Here is an 18,179-nt window from a genome sequence, read left to right as displayed (position 1 = left end):
TATTGGTCAATAACATCCATAGTATTCTTGCACAATAAGAGAAGCATGCTTTACATACATACATATGGATTAATATTCAGCAGGTAAACAAAAGCGGTCTCTGTACCATAAAATGTGTCAGATAAATATGTTTCATTAATAAATAATATATTAAAAGAAGTCAATAGAATATTGTATGAGAAAAGAAAACTGTTGTATCATATTCACGTAGTGAGCTCAGCCAAATTCATCTCCTGGTGCTGCGTCAGAGACGCACCATAAAGAATGTCCTTCCAAAACATGGCTGACATTGATTCCAAGGTCTGCTGCAGGCACATCAGTAAACTGGACATACTCATGTTAAATGAGTTGCTGTAGTTGAGATGTAGCCTACATAACAAATACATTCTTACTGATAAACTCTCAATGAAGAGCTCTCAGATAAACCTTTAAATAATTACTAGATGTGTATTTAGAGAAGGATTTAAAGGAGAACCCACAGTTACATTCCAACTTTAAAAAGGCAGAAACAGTATGCTTCACGTACTCAGTTTTACAGTATTGGGCTAGAGTAGGAATAGTTCCACTAAATTGCTTCACAGAGAACTCTTCTGAAACCTGCCAGAGCGTAGCACAAACAAGCACAAACCATGCTGTTCCACACATCTTTGACTTAAGCTACCTCAACAGTTTACTGACTTTCATGTTGTTTCTCTACCACACCTTCCTGCTCATCTTCACACATCTCATCCCTGTGCTAGACACACACTCTGCTGCTTCCTGTGTCCCCCTGTCACTTCCTGGCTGACCCTGCAGTCTTTGTTGAGTCATCATCATTGCTGCAGTGAGTTGTTTCAGCTGACTGTGAATTCTGGCCGTGACAATAACGATGCAAGTTAAATGATTCACTGAATAATTTCATGGCTCATTTCCAGAATTAGCGTTCTGATGTGCAACTAAATACTTGTGTGAACTTGAACTGTCAAACACTGTGATCTGCTCCATCATCTCACAGATTGTTCAGCGTTCAATGATCTTATTATTCCTATTGAATGACTTGTTTAATCCACTTAATATGGAGATAATGAATCCAACTAATAAGCCTTTTTAGGCACTGCAACTGTCAATTCTTCATAGACTATATAATAGACTAAATAAAATACTGTTCATATCCTAACTCTACATTGAAGCTTTTCTTGTGTTGTGTTAAGGTCTTAGTCAGATAACGTCATACTGATGAAGAAGAGAGGAAGAGTCAGAGAGAGACAGAAATATGCCAACTGATGCAGGACAAGTTGGCCCAGCCTTTTATGCTTTACACATAGTTAACTCATCAATGACAGTGAGAAAAAGACATGCCCATGTATGCACGCGTGTGTGTGTGTGTGCATTGCACTATGAATGCAGCAGAAGTGTAAGGAACGACATGGTGTATCTGAAAGCTTGACTCAGCACTCTCCCTCAAGAAATTGCTGCATCAAAATTGTGTGTATGTGTCAGAGTGTGTGTTTGTAAAATGCAGTGAGTGTGTGCACACACACGCCTATACACATTATTACATACCGGTCATTGTTCTATGAAACGACATTGCACTATAGATTTCCCTCCTGCAGGTATTGTAGATGATGTTATGACATAAAAGCTTCCCATGCCTCCTTCTCTTTATATTATGACACTTTTGTTGGTTTCATAAAACTTTTCACCTTTTTCTTAAACGTCTGATATTCAATCATCTGTACAGTCATTCTCTTCAATCTCCAAAAGAGATACATGCTCTGTAGATACTTAAACTGTAAGGTGTTTGGTAAATCAGACCTGAGGTATGGTTGGGATTAAAGACTTCAGTAGAACCACTGGATAAGTTTGTTTTATCATGAAGATCTTTAACTTATCTTTAAGCGCTAGACGGAAATATGTACCTCCCTAAACAAAACATTTAATGGTACAAGTATCTATCTTCATTAAATACACAAATGTTTAACACCACATCTTATACCCCCATTTCAGTTTCCCAGTGCAATATGATTTACTAGTAGAGGGTATTTGTTGCTTCAGCATTTCTATTAAAAAATAATTAAATTGAATGAGATGAGACTTATTGCAGTCTGAAGCCAACAAACAGGTTTTATTACATCTAAAAAGAATATTAGTTTAGGGCATCTCTACAGCCCAACACACTCCTCCACTACAACACTGTTTTGTCTCATACTTCAGCTTTTTCACAAATCTGCAGCTTCGGACAGTGTGCAGTATTATCGTGATTATTGTAATTTCTGTGTATAAAAAGTGTGCACACACGATAGGTGTGATGAAACAGAGCTCAGTGTGTACAATTCCTCAAGGCTTTACAACAGATTAGTGAAGATCAGATTATAATTGTCCCTCATAGTATTACAATCATCATCCAATTAAAATGATAAAACTCTTTGATACTGCTGGATCATCAGGTGGCTTCTTTCAATGCCTAAAGAGTGTACTACTGCTAAACGTCTATTAGTAATCACACTATATTATTTCATTACAGAAATGTGACCTGAGCTATAAGTGGAAACTCCTCCACCTCTTACATTGGTAAATCTTTTGATAGAAATTATGTTTTTTTTAATTCTCTGAATTAGGCCTACTTACAGCCTTCAAGTTTTCTGAACCGGCAGCAAATAACTGACTCTATCGCTGCTGGACAACATCTTACATCTACACAAGGCATTTGGTTTTGAACAATTTATTTGAAGACTAGCAGTACATATAAATAGAAACGCTTTTATTATGTCATTTTTTTCTCTCGTACTAATAATTAACGTGGAAAAGCATGACCTCCATTTCTGTAGAATACCATCCATCAAGGAGGCCCCTTTGAAGCGAAACACAGATGCTTGTGGTTGATGCATTGTGACCTTAACCTGAGACAGTTTACCTACATTAGAGCATGAATTAGATGTTACCAACAGGTCTAGATAATGTTCACATATGCAGTTCATACAGAACATAATGTATTAGCCTGACAGTTCCAACATGAAAAAATATTTACAAGCCTATGACAGTGAAAGTTAAGCAATTCTTACATTTTTCTCACATCCATAAAACAATTTGTTAAATAATTAACAAAGAGTTAATACCAACCCAGTCACACAGTTTGCCATCAGTATGTAGTTGTTTGAGTCGTTAATGATAGCAAACATCTTGTATAACCGCATTTTGTGTCCTTGCATTAGATAGGCAGAATGTCTGGTAAATGTAGGTATTCAATGTCCAGAACATGACCACAAATTAAAAACTGTTTGCATCAACAGACTTGTAAGCCTTGAGTTCTTCTTTAGTATAAATGCTGGGAAACCTCACACAATTGCTAATGGTTAGCTTGTCACTGTAAGACAACTTGTCTTCCCCTGCCAAATAATTAAAATAATTGGAGAGGGTGTCCAGATGGTCCATGGTTTTCAAATGTGAATCAACCACAAGCTACCCCTTGCTAACTTTCTGCCACCAGTTGGTCTCTGCCCAGAAAATATATCATCAATGTGTACAAATCCCAAAATCAAACCATGTCCAGAGTGAACACATGTTGTGATACAATGGCACACCAGCTACTTTCCCTTGTTATACCAGTGTCTCTCTTCCAGCCTCCGTGCCTCGTCTCAGAGGGGCACACTAAAAAATGTATTGGGGGCATTATTTTGACTGCAGCTCGTTTTTTTAAATAGAAGCAGTTGCACCAGAGGAGCCAGAGAGTCACAGTCAGCCATCTGCTGCTGCTTTCTCCCTCAGTTAATAATCAGATTTCATATTGATAAGCACTGAAATGTTGGAACCCACCACTGCAAACACTGACACAAAACATAGTAATGACACAAAATCACACGCATGTAACCTTAACCAACATATCTACAGCTTGAATAATCCTATTAAATACACTGTGTGGAGGCAGCTTTATGCAGTTATATCATACACAGAAATGCAGAGTGAGTACATGTGTTTCAGTAGCATTTAGCAAAAGAAATGACATCTTACATAGCCCCCAAATACTGAATTTACCAGCGTAAGTAAGAGTGTAGTAAGATAGTACAGGTGGAGAAAACGATTTTCTTTAAAGCTTGTGTAGGACTAGTCAGTTGTTTTGCTTCATGGTTTCTGAAAAAGTGCAGGAAACAAAATAGTTTTGTTTGTTGGTTTTTTGGTTCATCAGGAAAATCTTATATACTTGAATATATATATATATAATGAAAAAAATATGACCTAAATATATACCTGTAATTGTATATGTTTGCTGATAAACAGCACATATTTGTTTTGCATTAATACAATAAAAACAAACAATTATTATACATAAAGCATTATATTAAATAATGCTATCCTTGAGTTGTCAGTCTTCATAACTTGCAAAATCTGAATTTGTGCAACACAGATATAGAATCCTGTAGCATAAATTACTGTTTAAAACTCAGCACTACAGCACAAGAAAAATTGCACCATTTTTCACTGCACCAGTTTCTCTCAGCAGCATATCTGCACTAAATCCCCACATGATGCATGTCTTCACACACTTGAATAGAGTAAAGTAGAGGAATCAAATCAACTAGGCCATGCAGGCAGCCAGGAGGGGAGCATGCGCCTACCAGCACACCAGCCCCTCTCTCAGTGGGGGTCCAGTGAATGACACTCAGCCTGTGAAACCACAGTGGGCATGAGAGGAGCTCTGGCCCGTCGCACCAGCAGAGGGATGGTTCATCTGCTCGTCTCACTTGTATCTGGGTTACTGGGGTTAGAAAAATCCTTAGGGAACCTCTACGCCTTTTTCTTTTACCATCATTTTCTCTTTTTTTCAGTTGTTCAGTCTGCAAATGCATCCATCTTCATGCCATTTTCCCCCCAAGCCTTTATCTATTCCTTCCACTTTCACTCCTCACATGCCAAATCTCCTGTTATTTTCTTTCTTCCATAATTTCTCTCCCTTCATCTGGAACTCTTTTCTTCTCTTCTCCTCTCCTCTCCTCTTAATCTCCTCCCGCCACTCATCTAACATGTGCACAGGCCTTTTAGTTCCTGCCTTCACATCTCCATTTGATCCCCTCGTCCTACTGAACCATCTCCCTTCTTTCCTCCTTCTCATCTTTCTCTCGTCCTCAAACAATTTCCTCTGCCCCCCTTCCCCCAACTACTACTAAACTCTCTCTTCCTTCTTGCCAATGATGCACATTATCTGTACCAGGGGAGAGCAGAAAAGCCTGAATATTTGTTTGGTACACAATGCATACAGTATATACACAAACAAAACTGTCTAAGTGTCACTTCCCTAGCACTGTTTTTTGCATACTAAATAAATTGATGAAATGGCCAGCACTATGTTTGTGTACACGTGTGTGTGTGTGTGTGTGTGTGTGTGTGTGTGTGTGTGTGTGTGTGTGTGTGTGTGTGTGTGTGTGTGTCTGTGTCTGTGTGACTGTGTAAGCTCTTCCAGTGACATCAGAGTAACCAGAGTAACCTACTACCACCATTCTCCCACATCATTTTATACACATAACTAATTACAGCTCAGTGCAACAATAAGGCTGGTAAACAGACTGAGTTCATTCCTGTTGTCTTTTCAGACAAAGCCTAAACCAAACTTTTGCACTGGCCTGTTCAATAATAAAAAATCATATTTAACTTTATGGACCGGCAGAAAAGAAAAGAACTTAGGTGATAGTGCTTCAATCCCGACTTCTTCCAGAGCCCAGTGTGTTGAATTAAATAATACAGTTTAACACTGTCATGCAGAGGATATAGCTCTAGAAAAGAAAACCAAATAATGTTAAACATCTGCATCAGCATGAAAAGTACTTACCACAATAAAATGCTTTACAGCAAGTACAGAAATGGTAAAGGTCATCGGAGGCACAATATTTGGGTCTAATCTCAATCAGTTATGATTATCAGTATTGAGTTAGATTCAATGTTGATCAGATACCAAATACTCAGATGTACGATGTATTTCTTGGTAAGCTAGGCTCCATTCTTTTTGTGTGTTGTGTTTCTACAGACATACTGCTTATTACATACTTGGTAGGGGATGCTGTGCGTAGATGCAGGCCCCTTTGCTCCAGCAGAGAGGGATGCAGCCGCTGCTCTCCATGTTTTTTGTAGACGGAGCTGTACAAGGTCTGGCCACCGGGCACAGACTAAACTGCAGGGCCACCAAAACAGCATCTAAAACTAGCACTGGAATACCTTGGCTCTCCTTACAAACTAGGAAAATTCCAGGTATATAAATCCAATTAGCCAAAGAAAAAGAAAATTATTGGATCAAAAGTTTTCAGAAAAAAAATTAGAAATTATGTCTTGCTGTAATTGGTCCAAGCAGTGAGAATATCCATTTAGCCAATGTTACCCTCCTCATAAGACGCACACAGGAAACATAATGAGAGAAAAATCAATCCAGGCCAGAGTCCCAGGGATGTAAGTAACTCTGATAAAGGAAAGAACCCAAAAGGAAGTAAAAGGGGAATGTCAAATATCCTTTGTTCTGTAAAATCTGATGACACAGCAAGTGTCCCAACAGGAGGTAGAAAATATACCACACTGTTACTTTATCCTCGAGCAGCCACTGAGCTCATCTATCATCAGGGTCCAAGTCCAGCTCACAGAGATGCTCTGAAAGATTTCACCTTTAAATAACAGAGATAAAGGTCTGACTCAGCTTCTAAAATCCACAGTGGGAAGTTAATATGGAAGTCAGTCCTTCTTCTGCAACAAAATATAAAAAAACGACATAAAAATTTAAGTACAGTAGTCGGTAACGTTTTCCAAGCTACTGATCACAAGACTGCATCACATTACTTCAGCACTGGCTGAAGGTCCAAGTCTTAGAAATCAATCCGTTAAGTACATGACATGACCTTTAGCCCAGAAATACTTATACTTCGGTGCAATGTGATATGGAACGTAATGATCCTCGTAAGGAAGCTCATTCTTGACTTTTTGCTCCAGGGAGATGGAGCCTGTTATGAGCAAAGGAGAATCAGAAAGATGCTCTGCAGACCCGTGGCTTCTCTAAAAAGACATTCAAGTCCAGCTTCTGCATTTGGTCGATGATATCTCTATGCATTAGGCCATCCTACAGTCCAATAGATCCCCACAAAATATTGAATTTGGGTCTTCAATGCCGAGCAGCCAACCAATGATGTGAAATTCAAAGCAGGCAGCTTCCCTGCAGCCATCAATCTTAAGGCTGTCAAACATCCAGGTTACAAAATAACTCTGACATCCCTTCCTGGCAAAGTAAGACTCCAAATAATTACATCAAAGCCCCGTTTTCCAAGAAAGGTAGTAGTTTTGTTCTGTACATCCACTATGTTGTCCAAATGAGATGGCAAAGTGGATCAAAGGAAGAACAAAAGGAGATCTCGCATCAGTGACGAAAATGTAGGGCAAAGAGAGACGTCGAGAAATGGAGCATAGTGAAGAAGAGGTAGATCAAAGTGACCGAAGTAGGCGGGGGAAAAAGGACAGGAGGATAGAGATAGAACAAGAAACATGAGGGAGGATGAGTTGAATTAAAAAAAGGAATGATTCAAATAAAAAAAATGAATGAAAAAGAGTAGAAGGAAGAAAAACAGCAGGAAAAAGAGAAAGCCCAAAGAGCAGCTGAGCCATACATCCTCCAAATGTTTCCCACACTGCTCTGAGCCCACAACAGACCAGGTCAAGGCAGGTGTCTGTTGACAGAGAGCGAGATAAAGAGACAGAGCCCTGGAATTAAAGGTGGAGCGCAAAAAAGACCAAAAAAAAAAAAAAAGAAGCCAGGAACAAGAAAAGGCTGTGATGCAAAAAAAGATTAAGTTAATCTGTTTTAAAGTTATCCAGCTGTGTGTTGTTCAGTCTGCTTTTCTTCTAGAGCGGCAGAAAACGCAGCTAGATCACAACATCTTTCTCACAGTCTCTGCCGCAGTCAAACACACACACACACACACACACACACTGTACATCCAGTAGCGCAGTCCTTCAGTTGAATGAGGGCACTCTTTGTAGAGAGAGCATGTGTGGAAGCCAGGGAGATGCTGTTTACGTACACAGTGCGTGTGCATGTGGCTAAGCAGGTAGGAAACTAAATGCACGTGAGTTTGTGTGTGGGAAAGTGTGTGGGTGTTAATAACACAGAGAGAGTGTGAGTGGGTATGTAGAAAACTCTTAAAGTGAGTTTGTTAATGTATTAACCAAGTGTTTCATCTATTTATTTATTTTTTGCTCTATCTTTGACAAAGCTCTGAAAAAAAAACTTCAGCACTGACTAGAACCAGGAGAGGTGGGAGGGAATGAATGTTTACATGTATGTGTGTGTGTGTGGGGGGGGGGATTTGTGTGTTTTGTAAATACAACTATTCTACATCTTGTTTTCACCCTGCTGTCCCTGTCCTTTTCAGACTTGATGCAGTGCAAATAAGGCGAGCTGATTGGACCGTACTTGTAAATATGCTAATAGGAATTCACTGTCATCAGAGTACAGACTTTCATAAACAAGGACTTTCATAACAAGCAAACCCTGCACAACCACTGAGCACACACAGACATAAAGTAATACCAGGATTAGAGTTTAGCCCCTGAAAACATACATTCCACTCTTTGACCCCTTTCAACACTGCTTTTATTTCTTTTCACTATCCGCCCCCTCTGTCTGTCTGTGTGTACTGCCCTCAGCAGGTCTCTGCTGCCCTCTGTCCTCACTGTGCTGTCTACCTCTCTTCCTCTCCAAACATATTTTATCTGCTCCTACAGCATGCCAGCTTCTCACTGGCAATAAAGCACTCTGACATTCAATCTGTTCAGTGAGCCAAAGGACGGCATGATCTTGAGAACTTTCTAAACAAGCTTCTAGCATCCAGAACACATCATCAACAATCATACTGTGATTATTTGTTGACAAACACTATGCCTGTAGGTATGTATTCAATTTTATACCACAAAATAGCAAAGAATCTGCCAAACTGAAGACAGTACGTGTTGTGTGCAACTGCCCTTTGAAACAACACACATTTATCGCATACCCTCAAACAGAAAGATAGTTACTTCCGAATCTGAACAGTTTCATATCATGGATGTTCACTAGTATGTGCACCATGCTGCTGTTTCCATCATAGTTAGAAATCATCATCTCATTTTATTATCAGCTTCAGCAACATGTCTTTCACTGCAGACATGTTCTTCACCACAAATATAAAACCCACTCCTGAAAAAACATAGGATCAACAGTTACCTAGCAACATCCATGGTGAGAAACTGGAGCTAAGGGCTATAAAAAAAAAGGTCTTATCTATACCCACGAAATTATTCAGCTCTACCTCCATCTATCCTATAAAGCAGCAACACCAGCTGTCTTCAAGTCTGAGTAAGACCAAAGAACAGCGTGTCTTGTGAAAAATAAAATAGAAGAGTGAATCTCTTTATTATCACAAGAAGTACAACTGAAAGTGATTAACCTTTTTATTTTGTAGATGAAATAATTTATATGGTAAAATAAATAAAAATCATACCAGGAAACAGATTCAAAGAATAAAAACACATCTGTATTCAATAATGGTGTGCTGGAAACCTTAATATTACAAGTTTTAAAACAATAACACCTAATACAGCAGCTCACCAATCTCAAAGAATAAAATGTGCACTAGTTGTTATTTTGGATTTCAAAACATTTCTAGAGGTTTCTATAACAACATTAAAGTTGGATTAATTGACAGAAAGGTACTCACCAGTATAGTATGATATCCTAGAAATATCTGCAAGAGAGAAAAAAAGAGATTTTACTCAAATTTGTTGAAATAGAACAATATGACAGTCATTATTGCAGTGTTATGCTAATAATCAAGTGGGTAGGGACCCACAAGTGGGTCAAGGAGATGTTTTCAGTTGGTTGTGAATGTGTGCTGTTAGGTGTTATGTGGCTGGAAAAAATATTTTTCCAAAAAAATCTATGAAGCACTTTATGAACAGGTTTGTTTGTTTCTTCTTCGTCCTGCCATGTTTTGAACCGTCTGAGGTCCAAACTGCACAATTTCTTTAATTAATAAATCTGATTGGTTGAAAAATGTGATATTTCATGGAAGAATTGGTGGTGGGTCCTGAGGCTAGACCAGTTGAGAACCACTGCACTTAATGATGTCATCAGTGAGAGGTACTCTACTGAGGGATGCCTGGAAGGGACACTTTAGCAGCTGTTATCTTCTCTGTGGTGAATACTGCAAGAATGTAGATTTTCTTCCTGACCCAGGCTAACCCCAACAAATTAAGCTCAGTTTTGCACGTCACTTTTCCATGAAACAGTTCCACTCATTTTAAGCATCAAACACTTGATTAGGCACAGATTTTTCTTGCATGCATGCACAGATAAAGAGAGCTGAACGACTGCTTTAAATATTTACTGTACTCTACTTCAAGCATAACTCATCGCTCCAGAACATGGGAGAGATAGTTGAAGGAAAAAAAAGTTGCAACTAAGGACAGGAATAAATTAGGAGGCACTTAGGCAGAGGTAGAAAAGAAGACAGGTTGAGTATAATAAGAAGCTAGCTGAACCTAACAAAAAGGGAAATCAAATCATCGGATCTTTGAGAAATGCAACCATTGACAGTTACAGCTCATAATTAACCAAACATAAAATATTATCCTCAATCCATTTTCTGCTCAAAGAATTACAAATCATTTTGGCTCTGCAACTAACAAACATATCAAACAGTCTACCCAACTGACAACAGCGCTTCATTTATATGACAGACAGGAGTCGATTTCTAATCACACTAAGCACATCCACTGGTTCACATGACGGCACTGACAGTTCACCGACTGTGCAGCAGCTCCAATGAATCAGGAGGATTTATTTTGAGCTACATACCAGACAGCCAGAGTGAGGCGACAATCATGACTCGGCAGGATAATGGATCTGCTGTGTCATGCTTTAATAACATCACCCACTGGCCTTATTCAACCCTCAAATCTGTCTCTAAATCACAGCAACTCCCAAATCCCATCTAAACTCACTCTTTACTTAAAAAGACAAAAATGAAGCTACTGCTACAACAGTTACCAAGTGCTAATGAGGAAACCAACGTATTTAAGATTAAAGCCGGGACCCAATTCAAAACAACCTTGCAATATACAGTATGCTGTATATGAAATATTACATGTTAGAGGTAGTTTGCAAGAAATGCATTTTGTTTCATTTTGTACAGGTACAAATATTATGGTGACACATGGGACAAGACCTGGAACGTTATAATAAAATTATTTTTATTCATAATCTGCTTTGTTCTGGATTCCTACAGTGTGCATTAATTTTACAAACTCATCTCAATAAATGCAGTATGTAGGTTGTTGTTGTTTTTGGTAACTGCAGAGAGGAAATAGAGGAGGTACTCACAGCATGCAGTAAAAAAAAAAAATCAATCAAACTTTGGTTTGTGTTGAGCCACCTTTTTGAACATGAACCCTAGCTAAAGTATTAAATGGTGGTGATATTCCAAAGTAGCAGTTTGGTGAGTATGCAATGAATTGACACAGGTATTGCATGATTTTCTGTTATAGCAAAACAGTTTAGTATTTTTTATGTGTAGTGCAACCTGGACATTCAGTAGACTTTAGTGATACAAACACTATGATATTGAATATATTTTAAATCTTGTTTATGATAAATGTGTAGTATAAAATCGGGACAGTTATTAAGTTTCCACTTTCCTTGCATTCAGGCTTAATGTTGTCCATTATTTGCATATTCTGAAATTAAGTAAATTCAGTAGGATATTGATAGGACTCTGGACTGGGCAATACAACCGGTCTCACAATATGAATTCTATATATTGTGATATTTTATTAAAGGCCATATATCACATTTCTGTTGGACATCTGGACAGAACAATTTAAACTCAGCTCTCATATAGACACACAGTAGATAATATCTGTTTCTGCTCCTTTAAGTCAGAAATCCTATACAAATGTTGATGTTAAAAAAGCATTCACAGTTTTGTTTACATTCAATATAGAGTTTTCGTTTCTGTCGGGAATTTAATGTCAGTCGTCTGGGCAAAGATCCTGTCTTATTTGACTCTTTCATCAGCCCCTGAGCAACACAACTGGCAGGTTGATGTGTAGTGTAACTACTGCACATCAACATGAATATGTTTTACAGCAGTACGTCAAATAAACCTCAAGGCAGAGTATTTCCTCCATGCCACCAGGACTGACCTAGCTTTAAAGCCAACTTTAATCTTTCACATCCACAAAGAACGATCCAAAACTACAAGCCGTTATTAAAACAGTGCTTAAACATCTGTCTCTGAACTGCTTATACCATTTTTCAATCATAAACGGTCCTCTGAGCTTCTCCCTCCTACTCGATCACATTTCCCTCCCTCACGCTCACAGCCTCTTTCTTTCTCTCTCCCACTCAGAGTAGAAAACGACTGCCTCTGGCTGCAAAGCACAAAGGCTACGCTACAGTTGACACCACACCACGCTTAGGGCATTGCACAACTCTATTCTCATCAAGAAAACAACAACAGCCTTTTGCAGCTCATCTGCACTGGTCTGCCTGTCAGAAGAGAACAACAGAGTAGAGCTTCACTGCACAGAGAACTACCTAAAGACTTAAGTAACCACAGTGGCACTGGCAGCTTTTAAAGAGGTGGCTGTTATTGTAAGTAGCTGCTACAAAAACATGATTGTTGTACTGGGAAAACTGCAGAGATAGTTAAAGTAATAAAAGCCAGGGAATGGTTTGCAGTAGCCCTCTTTTGCACATTTTACCTCATTAGGCCAGTCACAGAGCAGAGGCCGCCCTGCAGGGTCACTCGCTTGTGTACACACAATTAATTAAAGTTACATGCTCAATTTGCTGAGCAGAGTAACAATTATGTTTTAACATAGTGCACAGTGCACTGTAATCCTTCCTGTTCTATAAATTCAGTAAGTAATATAGCAATATTTACAATTCAATTTGACATTTTTTGTGTAAATTAGACACACTTGCCATATTGTCCTCGTTGTAAACAATAAAAAAGAAAGTCAAGATTGCAACAGAGAGCTGAGCCAAGCAAAACGTACAAAGAAATGTGATAATTTATGAACTTCAAACCAGCTATCAGATCTTAACCCTGTTCTTTTGTTTGACAATGCTCAAGATGATGAATACTTGTTTACGCAGGGGGAACAAATCAATAATGTGACATAATGACACAGTGATTCACCTGTGAGTGGCATTACATAGATAATCAATGTACAGGATAGGACAACAGCAAGCACTCTCAAATCTCCCTTTATGACCTTCTATTCTCTCTTCTCTCTGATGGTTTCACATATGTAGAGTCTCACTTCTTCTTAAATTTATAATATCTTTACACAAACAAACTTTTTTTGCAAGCCGTTTTTAACAGCTTTATGTCTGTGAGCGCCTAAGTTGGAACTCAGACTTACAAGTTCATTGATCCATACCACAGCATCTGAGATGTCAAACAGAAGCTCCCGATCACTCTCAGGAACGAAGAATAACACATTTTGTTACAGCACCCACTGCCTTTTGGCATTCTGCAGTAAATGTTTGTATCAAATGATGTCATGTACGTTCCTTAAGAGAAAGATATTAGCTTGTCGGATACTGATCTGTCGTATGGAGAGGAAAATAAATCAGAAAACTAAATTAAAATTGTACAGCCAGAGTTGCCCAGAGATGGATTAATGTTCCTTCTTTTACATGTATTGTACTGATATTGATGAATTAATTATGTTCTTCCTGTATTTATCCATACTGTAGAGATACATTTGACAGCTATTACTCCTCCAGCTGCAGTACAGATGCATTTACAACATGAAGGAGTACATGAAGAATAAGTTAAACAAAGTTTTAAAACAGACAACCTTGATATTCATTACTTTCTGGCTATATTGAAAAGTGTAAAGCTGGATTCTGTTTCTGATTTGAATCATGAATAAGTCAGATTTCTCTTATAATAGTTTTCGAATGGCCCAATGTGACCTCCCATTACCATGCTCCACCTATACAACATTTTAAAATACTGATTTTAGAAGAAGGTGTTTCTAATAAGTCCGGTATGTTTTTTTGTTTTATTCAAAAGACTTAGGAAAAGGGTGAGGCGTCAAATATCTCACACAATGTACGTCATCTATACCTTTCTAATCTATAGAGCAACCTTACAAGGAAACTTTTTACCGAGATGTAAGCTACGACACAGTGAGAGCCTCTATCTATCTAGAGTGCTGACCACATCATGCAAGTTAAACAAAACAGCGAGCAGGGGATGCAAATGGGGCAAGACTGTTGATGACACAACAAGAGCACGTGTTTCCAGTCCTACGTTCACAGAGAACCTGCTACTGCACTGCCCCGTATAAGTGATAGTCAGTCAAACTCTCATTTCCTATATTTTATAATGTGATATCTAACTGTTTCAGGAAACTCGTGAGGCATCAGCTAAATTTGCAAAATTTAAAATGTAGCCTCAACAATCATTTGGGTATGACCTAAACAACAATGCATTCTACTATTTCTATCCTTTAGGTTTCTTAGATAAAGCTATTGATAGTAGAAAACATGGCCTGAGGCACAGGATGGGTGTTGGAGAATGTACTGTCTTGGAATTCAATACAGCACTACAAAGTAACCACAAGACAACACAACTTCACTAACACCATAAGACTTTCACATCCTTTATAGATAGGCATGTTTGCTCTATATGCTACTGTAGACACACAGCAGCACTTAAAAGGTATGTTAACAAGTACAAGGTTTCATAAAATTCTTCTTAGGTGTTAGTTGCAATCATTTCATGTTTGTTTTTCAACATACTCACTATCACCTACGTTTAGCCCTGCACACAACAAACGGGACATTTGATAGCTGTGACATGTGATAGCTGTGATTGACTTGTGGCTGTTTAGCTGAAATCTGATTTTTAACCCTTTGTAGGACAGCTCTGACCGGACAGCGCTGTCCTCAAAGAGATCAGGAGTTTAGATTCTGGCTTGCATGGATTTTCTCTGTCTGTCTGATGAACAATAAAAAAAATCTGATGCCACAGTAAAAATAAAAAACATAGAGTCTTTTTAGTTGTGGGAAGGCACTTTTAGACACAGGATTGCTTTAAAAATAACTGGTCATCATTGCAGAAAACCATAACAGAAGGCTTTAGAGCTGATTATTTCAAAGGTACTCTTCCCTAAACTCATCTGACACCTATAAACAAGGCGTTTAATAAATAAGAAATGTCGACCTTTCGTCCTTTAGAACCTTCGCTCATTAAGTATGACAGCCCCATGTGGGAACTGTAGCGGTGGTTTCAGAATCAGAACATGTTAGCAGTAGCAGAGGTTGTGCAATTCCCACTTTAGGTTTGTAGGAATTTAAAACTGTACACCATTCATACACAAAAACACACCATGGCAGTTAACAAGTCAAAAAAGAGAGCACTCTATATGGACAGGAGAGCACATTTCTACTGTGTTTATTTAAGGCAACCGGTGTGAGCTAAATCCAATAACATTCAGGGCAAAGGATACAATCAATCACTGCGTGTGCCACGTCGGTCTTTAGACAAATCAGTTGTGAACGGAAGCCAACCAGGTTTATCAAAGACATACAACTCAGGCTGATACTGTATCAGAGCCGTCAGCTTCTTTGTTTGTGCTCCACACTCTACCTGTCTGTGAGGTTTTCACATGCAACTGCTTGTACAGCGGCAAGCAGCGCAAATTCCTTTCCAGCCCTCAGCCTGCCAGACCCTCTCTACCTGCCTACCGGAGCAGAGCAAACACACCGGTCCAATCACAGCCGAGCGGAACACACTCCACGAGCCATCAGTATGAATGCGCACGTTGATCATACCTCCATTGGTGCACCCCAGGAAATCCCAGAACTGCATGTTGGCAGTCGGCTCACAGAGGACTGAACCTCTGCTAAATCACATACGCCTGTATGCGTTCTTGTTCTGTCTCTCCACTTCCTTGTTGTACAGTATGCTGTCACTTATAGGAGGGGAAACACTGAACCCGCCCACTGATTGTATCAGACTGACACACCTGAGGGCTGAGTTTCATTTCCAAAACCCTCCCTCCTTCTCCTCAGCTCTCATTTCTAATTGTCTTCCAACTTACGTCTCCCTTCGCTTCCCATCTTATCTCCCTCACTCTGTCTCTCTTCTTTATCTTTTTTTCCGACTGAAAACAGACAGGTGTAAAGATCGATCCAACATGGTCAATGTTGCTTTCCCCGTCCCTGCCTCTTCAGATTATGGTAGAAGAAACGGGAGAGGAGGCAAGAAGAACTGACAGGCTGAGGAGAAACAAAGCCACTAAAGAGTGTAAGCTTTCCTAATGATCTCTTATATGATTAAGAACATAGAAAAATCTGGATTTTACTCACAAATAAAATCAGATTAGGGATATTTCTTCATCTAAAGACAATAGGCATGTTGTTTAAATTACAGCTGTTGGAACATGTGCACGTGTCAGGATATATTGCAGATCATTTGTACCAAACCTGAAAAAAGCCATAAATCACAGCACTGAGTGGACACACAATCTGGCAAAGATTAACCAGACATTTAACAGTATATCTACACTGTAAGGTTTCAGGTTGTGGTCATTCATTAGAAGGGAACTGGCTTCATACAAGAAGTGAAATCAGAAAATACTGTGTATCCCTTTCCCAGGATCAACTTGCACATGCTCAATCAAAAAAAATAATCACAGTGTGTGTTTTTTTTGCTTGAGAATGAGCTGATTCTAACCCGTCATGATTTTATTTAAAATCTCTAGTGGGGAACTTTTGGGTTGTGTCCATTTCGGCGCCCCCTGGGGACAACGCAGTACCTTTTTTTTTTTTTTTTTTTTATCTCTTTGTCCTGTATATGTATATGATGCATCTTTAAACAAAAACACTCATTCTGCTTTGTTTTAAAATATGTGAAAAATGTCCCAGAAAATGTCTATTTCTGCAGCATGGCGTTAGTCACTTTGTCTGGCACGTACTCGGCAGCAGCAGTTTCAGGCATTCATTATAACAATCTAGGTTATAACTCAATCTTTATCCAAATGTTGTTTCGTTTTGTAGATCATAAAGTAAATGTCAGTCTGTTTTATAACCGGCTTAAAACTCCAAACATGAACTTTAAGCATAAAAAATACAATTATGTCCTAAGGCAGCTGTCGTTCCATTTAATGACAATGTTTTTTTTTGTGAAAAATGGTGTAAACATATCTGACAGGATTTGGGGTCCTGATCCCTCAGTTTGGCTTCAGGGGGGGGCATGTGTATGGGGATGTAATAAGGGGCGACAGTCATATAAAGGCAGGAAACTAGATGGGAAGAAGGCAGGAAGGCAGGACGGCTGAAATGTGTGTGAGGCATGACAGGGCAGCTTTGACTCCCAAAGCCCACAAGGAAAACTGTCAAATCACATCCACAGGGCTGCTGCTCACCAGGCTGCACAATACAGCTAAATCAGCTCTGTAAATGTAAAATATAAATCTAATATCACCATGCAGACTTAAGGAATGATCTGTAGTCCTAAATGCAGATTTGGTTTAAATATTAATACATTTGTCTCGGCCTAGCACAGCAATATGTTCACTATTGTGGTTGACAACCCAAAACACTTAAGATGCACAGGTTAAGAAAGAGCTGCCCTCCTTTTGTCTGAATCCCAGCTGCTTGCAACAATAAGCCTCAGTCAAAGCAACTCATTAATCCTGAAAACACGTGTGTTTTATGTGATATTGTCCTGTATGACAGAAATCCTTCTTGTTCTCGGACCTTTGCACCTATAAGCGGAGAAACACAGAGGGGTGGTTTCGGCCACTGCACCACTATCTGTCTGTGAGGAATACAAATGACTTAACAGTGTGAAAATGAGCAGTGTTTCTTAACATTCACTAAATGGTATTTCACATTTAATCCTAAAAGAAGCTCCTGAAACAACCCAACGCGTAATGCCTTAGCGTTAACCCCATTGTCTGTTTGTGTTACCCCCTTTAATGCTAAGCTAACTCGGCTAACGGTGGGCTATTCCCATTTAATCCGCCCACCGGAGGGGATCAATACTCACCCGCTTTTCACCTCCGGAGCCCGGCCGCAGATACTCTCCGGGACCAGCCGTCTTTTCTCCACCCTGTAAATATGAATTTATATACACAACCGCTGGGGAAACAGCAACCGGCTTGAGGGGGCT

General features: G+C 39.1%; 1 protein-coding gene across 1 annotated transcript in view; it reads right to left on the bottom strand.

Annotated features, from left to right (window-relative positions):
• The window catches only part of LOC132984226 (focal adhesion kinase 1-like), a 55,037-nt gene extending 39,095 nt beyond the window's left edge, over positions 1 to 15,942 (bottom strand). Inside the window, exons 1-2 of the mRNA XM_061050964.1 lie at positions 15,836 to 15,942; positions 9,699 to 9,725 (exon numbers count right to left, since the gene is read on the bottom strand). Of these exons, the coding sequence (XP_060906947.1) occupies positions 9,699 to 9,725; positions 15,836 to 15,872 (64 nt within the window). The 5' untranslated portion in view covers positions 15,873 to 15,942. The remainder of the gene's footprint in view (positions 1 to 9,698; positions 9,726 to 15,835) is intronic.
• Positions 15,943 to 18,179: the final 2,237 nt, after the last annotated feature.

The sequence above is a fragment of the Labrus mixtus genome, chromosome 11 (assembly GCF_963584025.1).
Source record: "Labrus mixtus chromosome 11, fLabMix1.1, whole genome shotgun sequence".
In the NCBI taxonomy this organism is placed as follows: domain Eukaryota; kingdom Metazoa; phylum Chordata; class Actinopteri; order Labriformes; family Labridae; genus Labrus; species Labrus mixtus.
The sequence above is the reverse complement of the archived record's forward strand: the minus strand, read 5'-3'. Positions and strand labels throughout refer to the sequence as shown.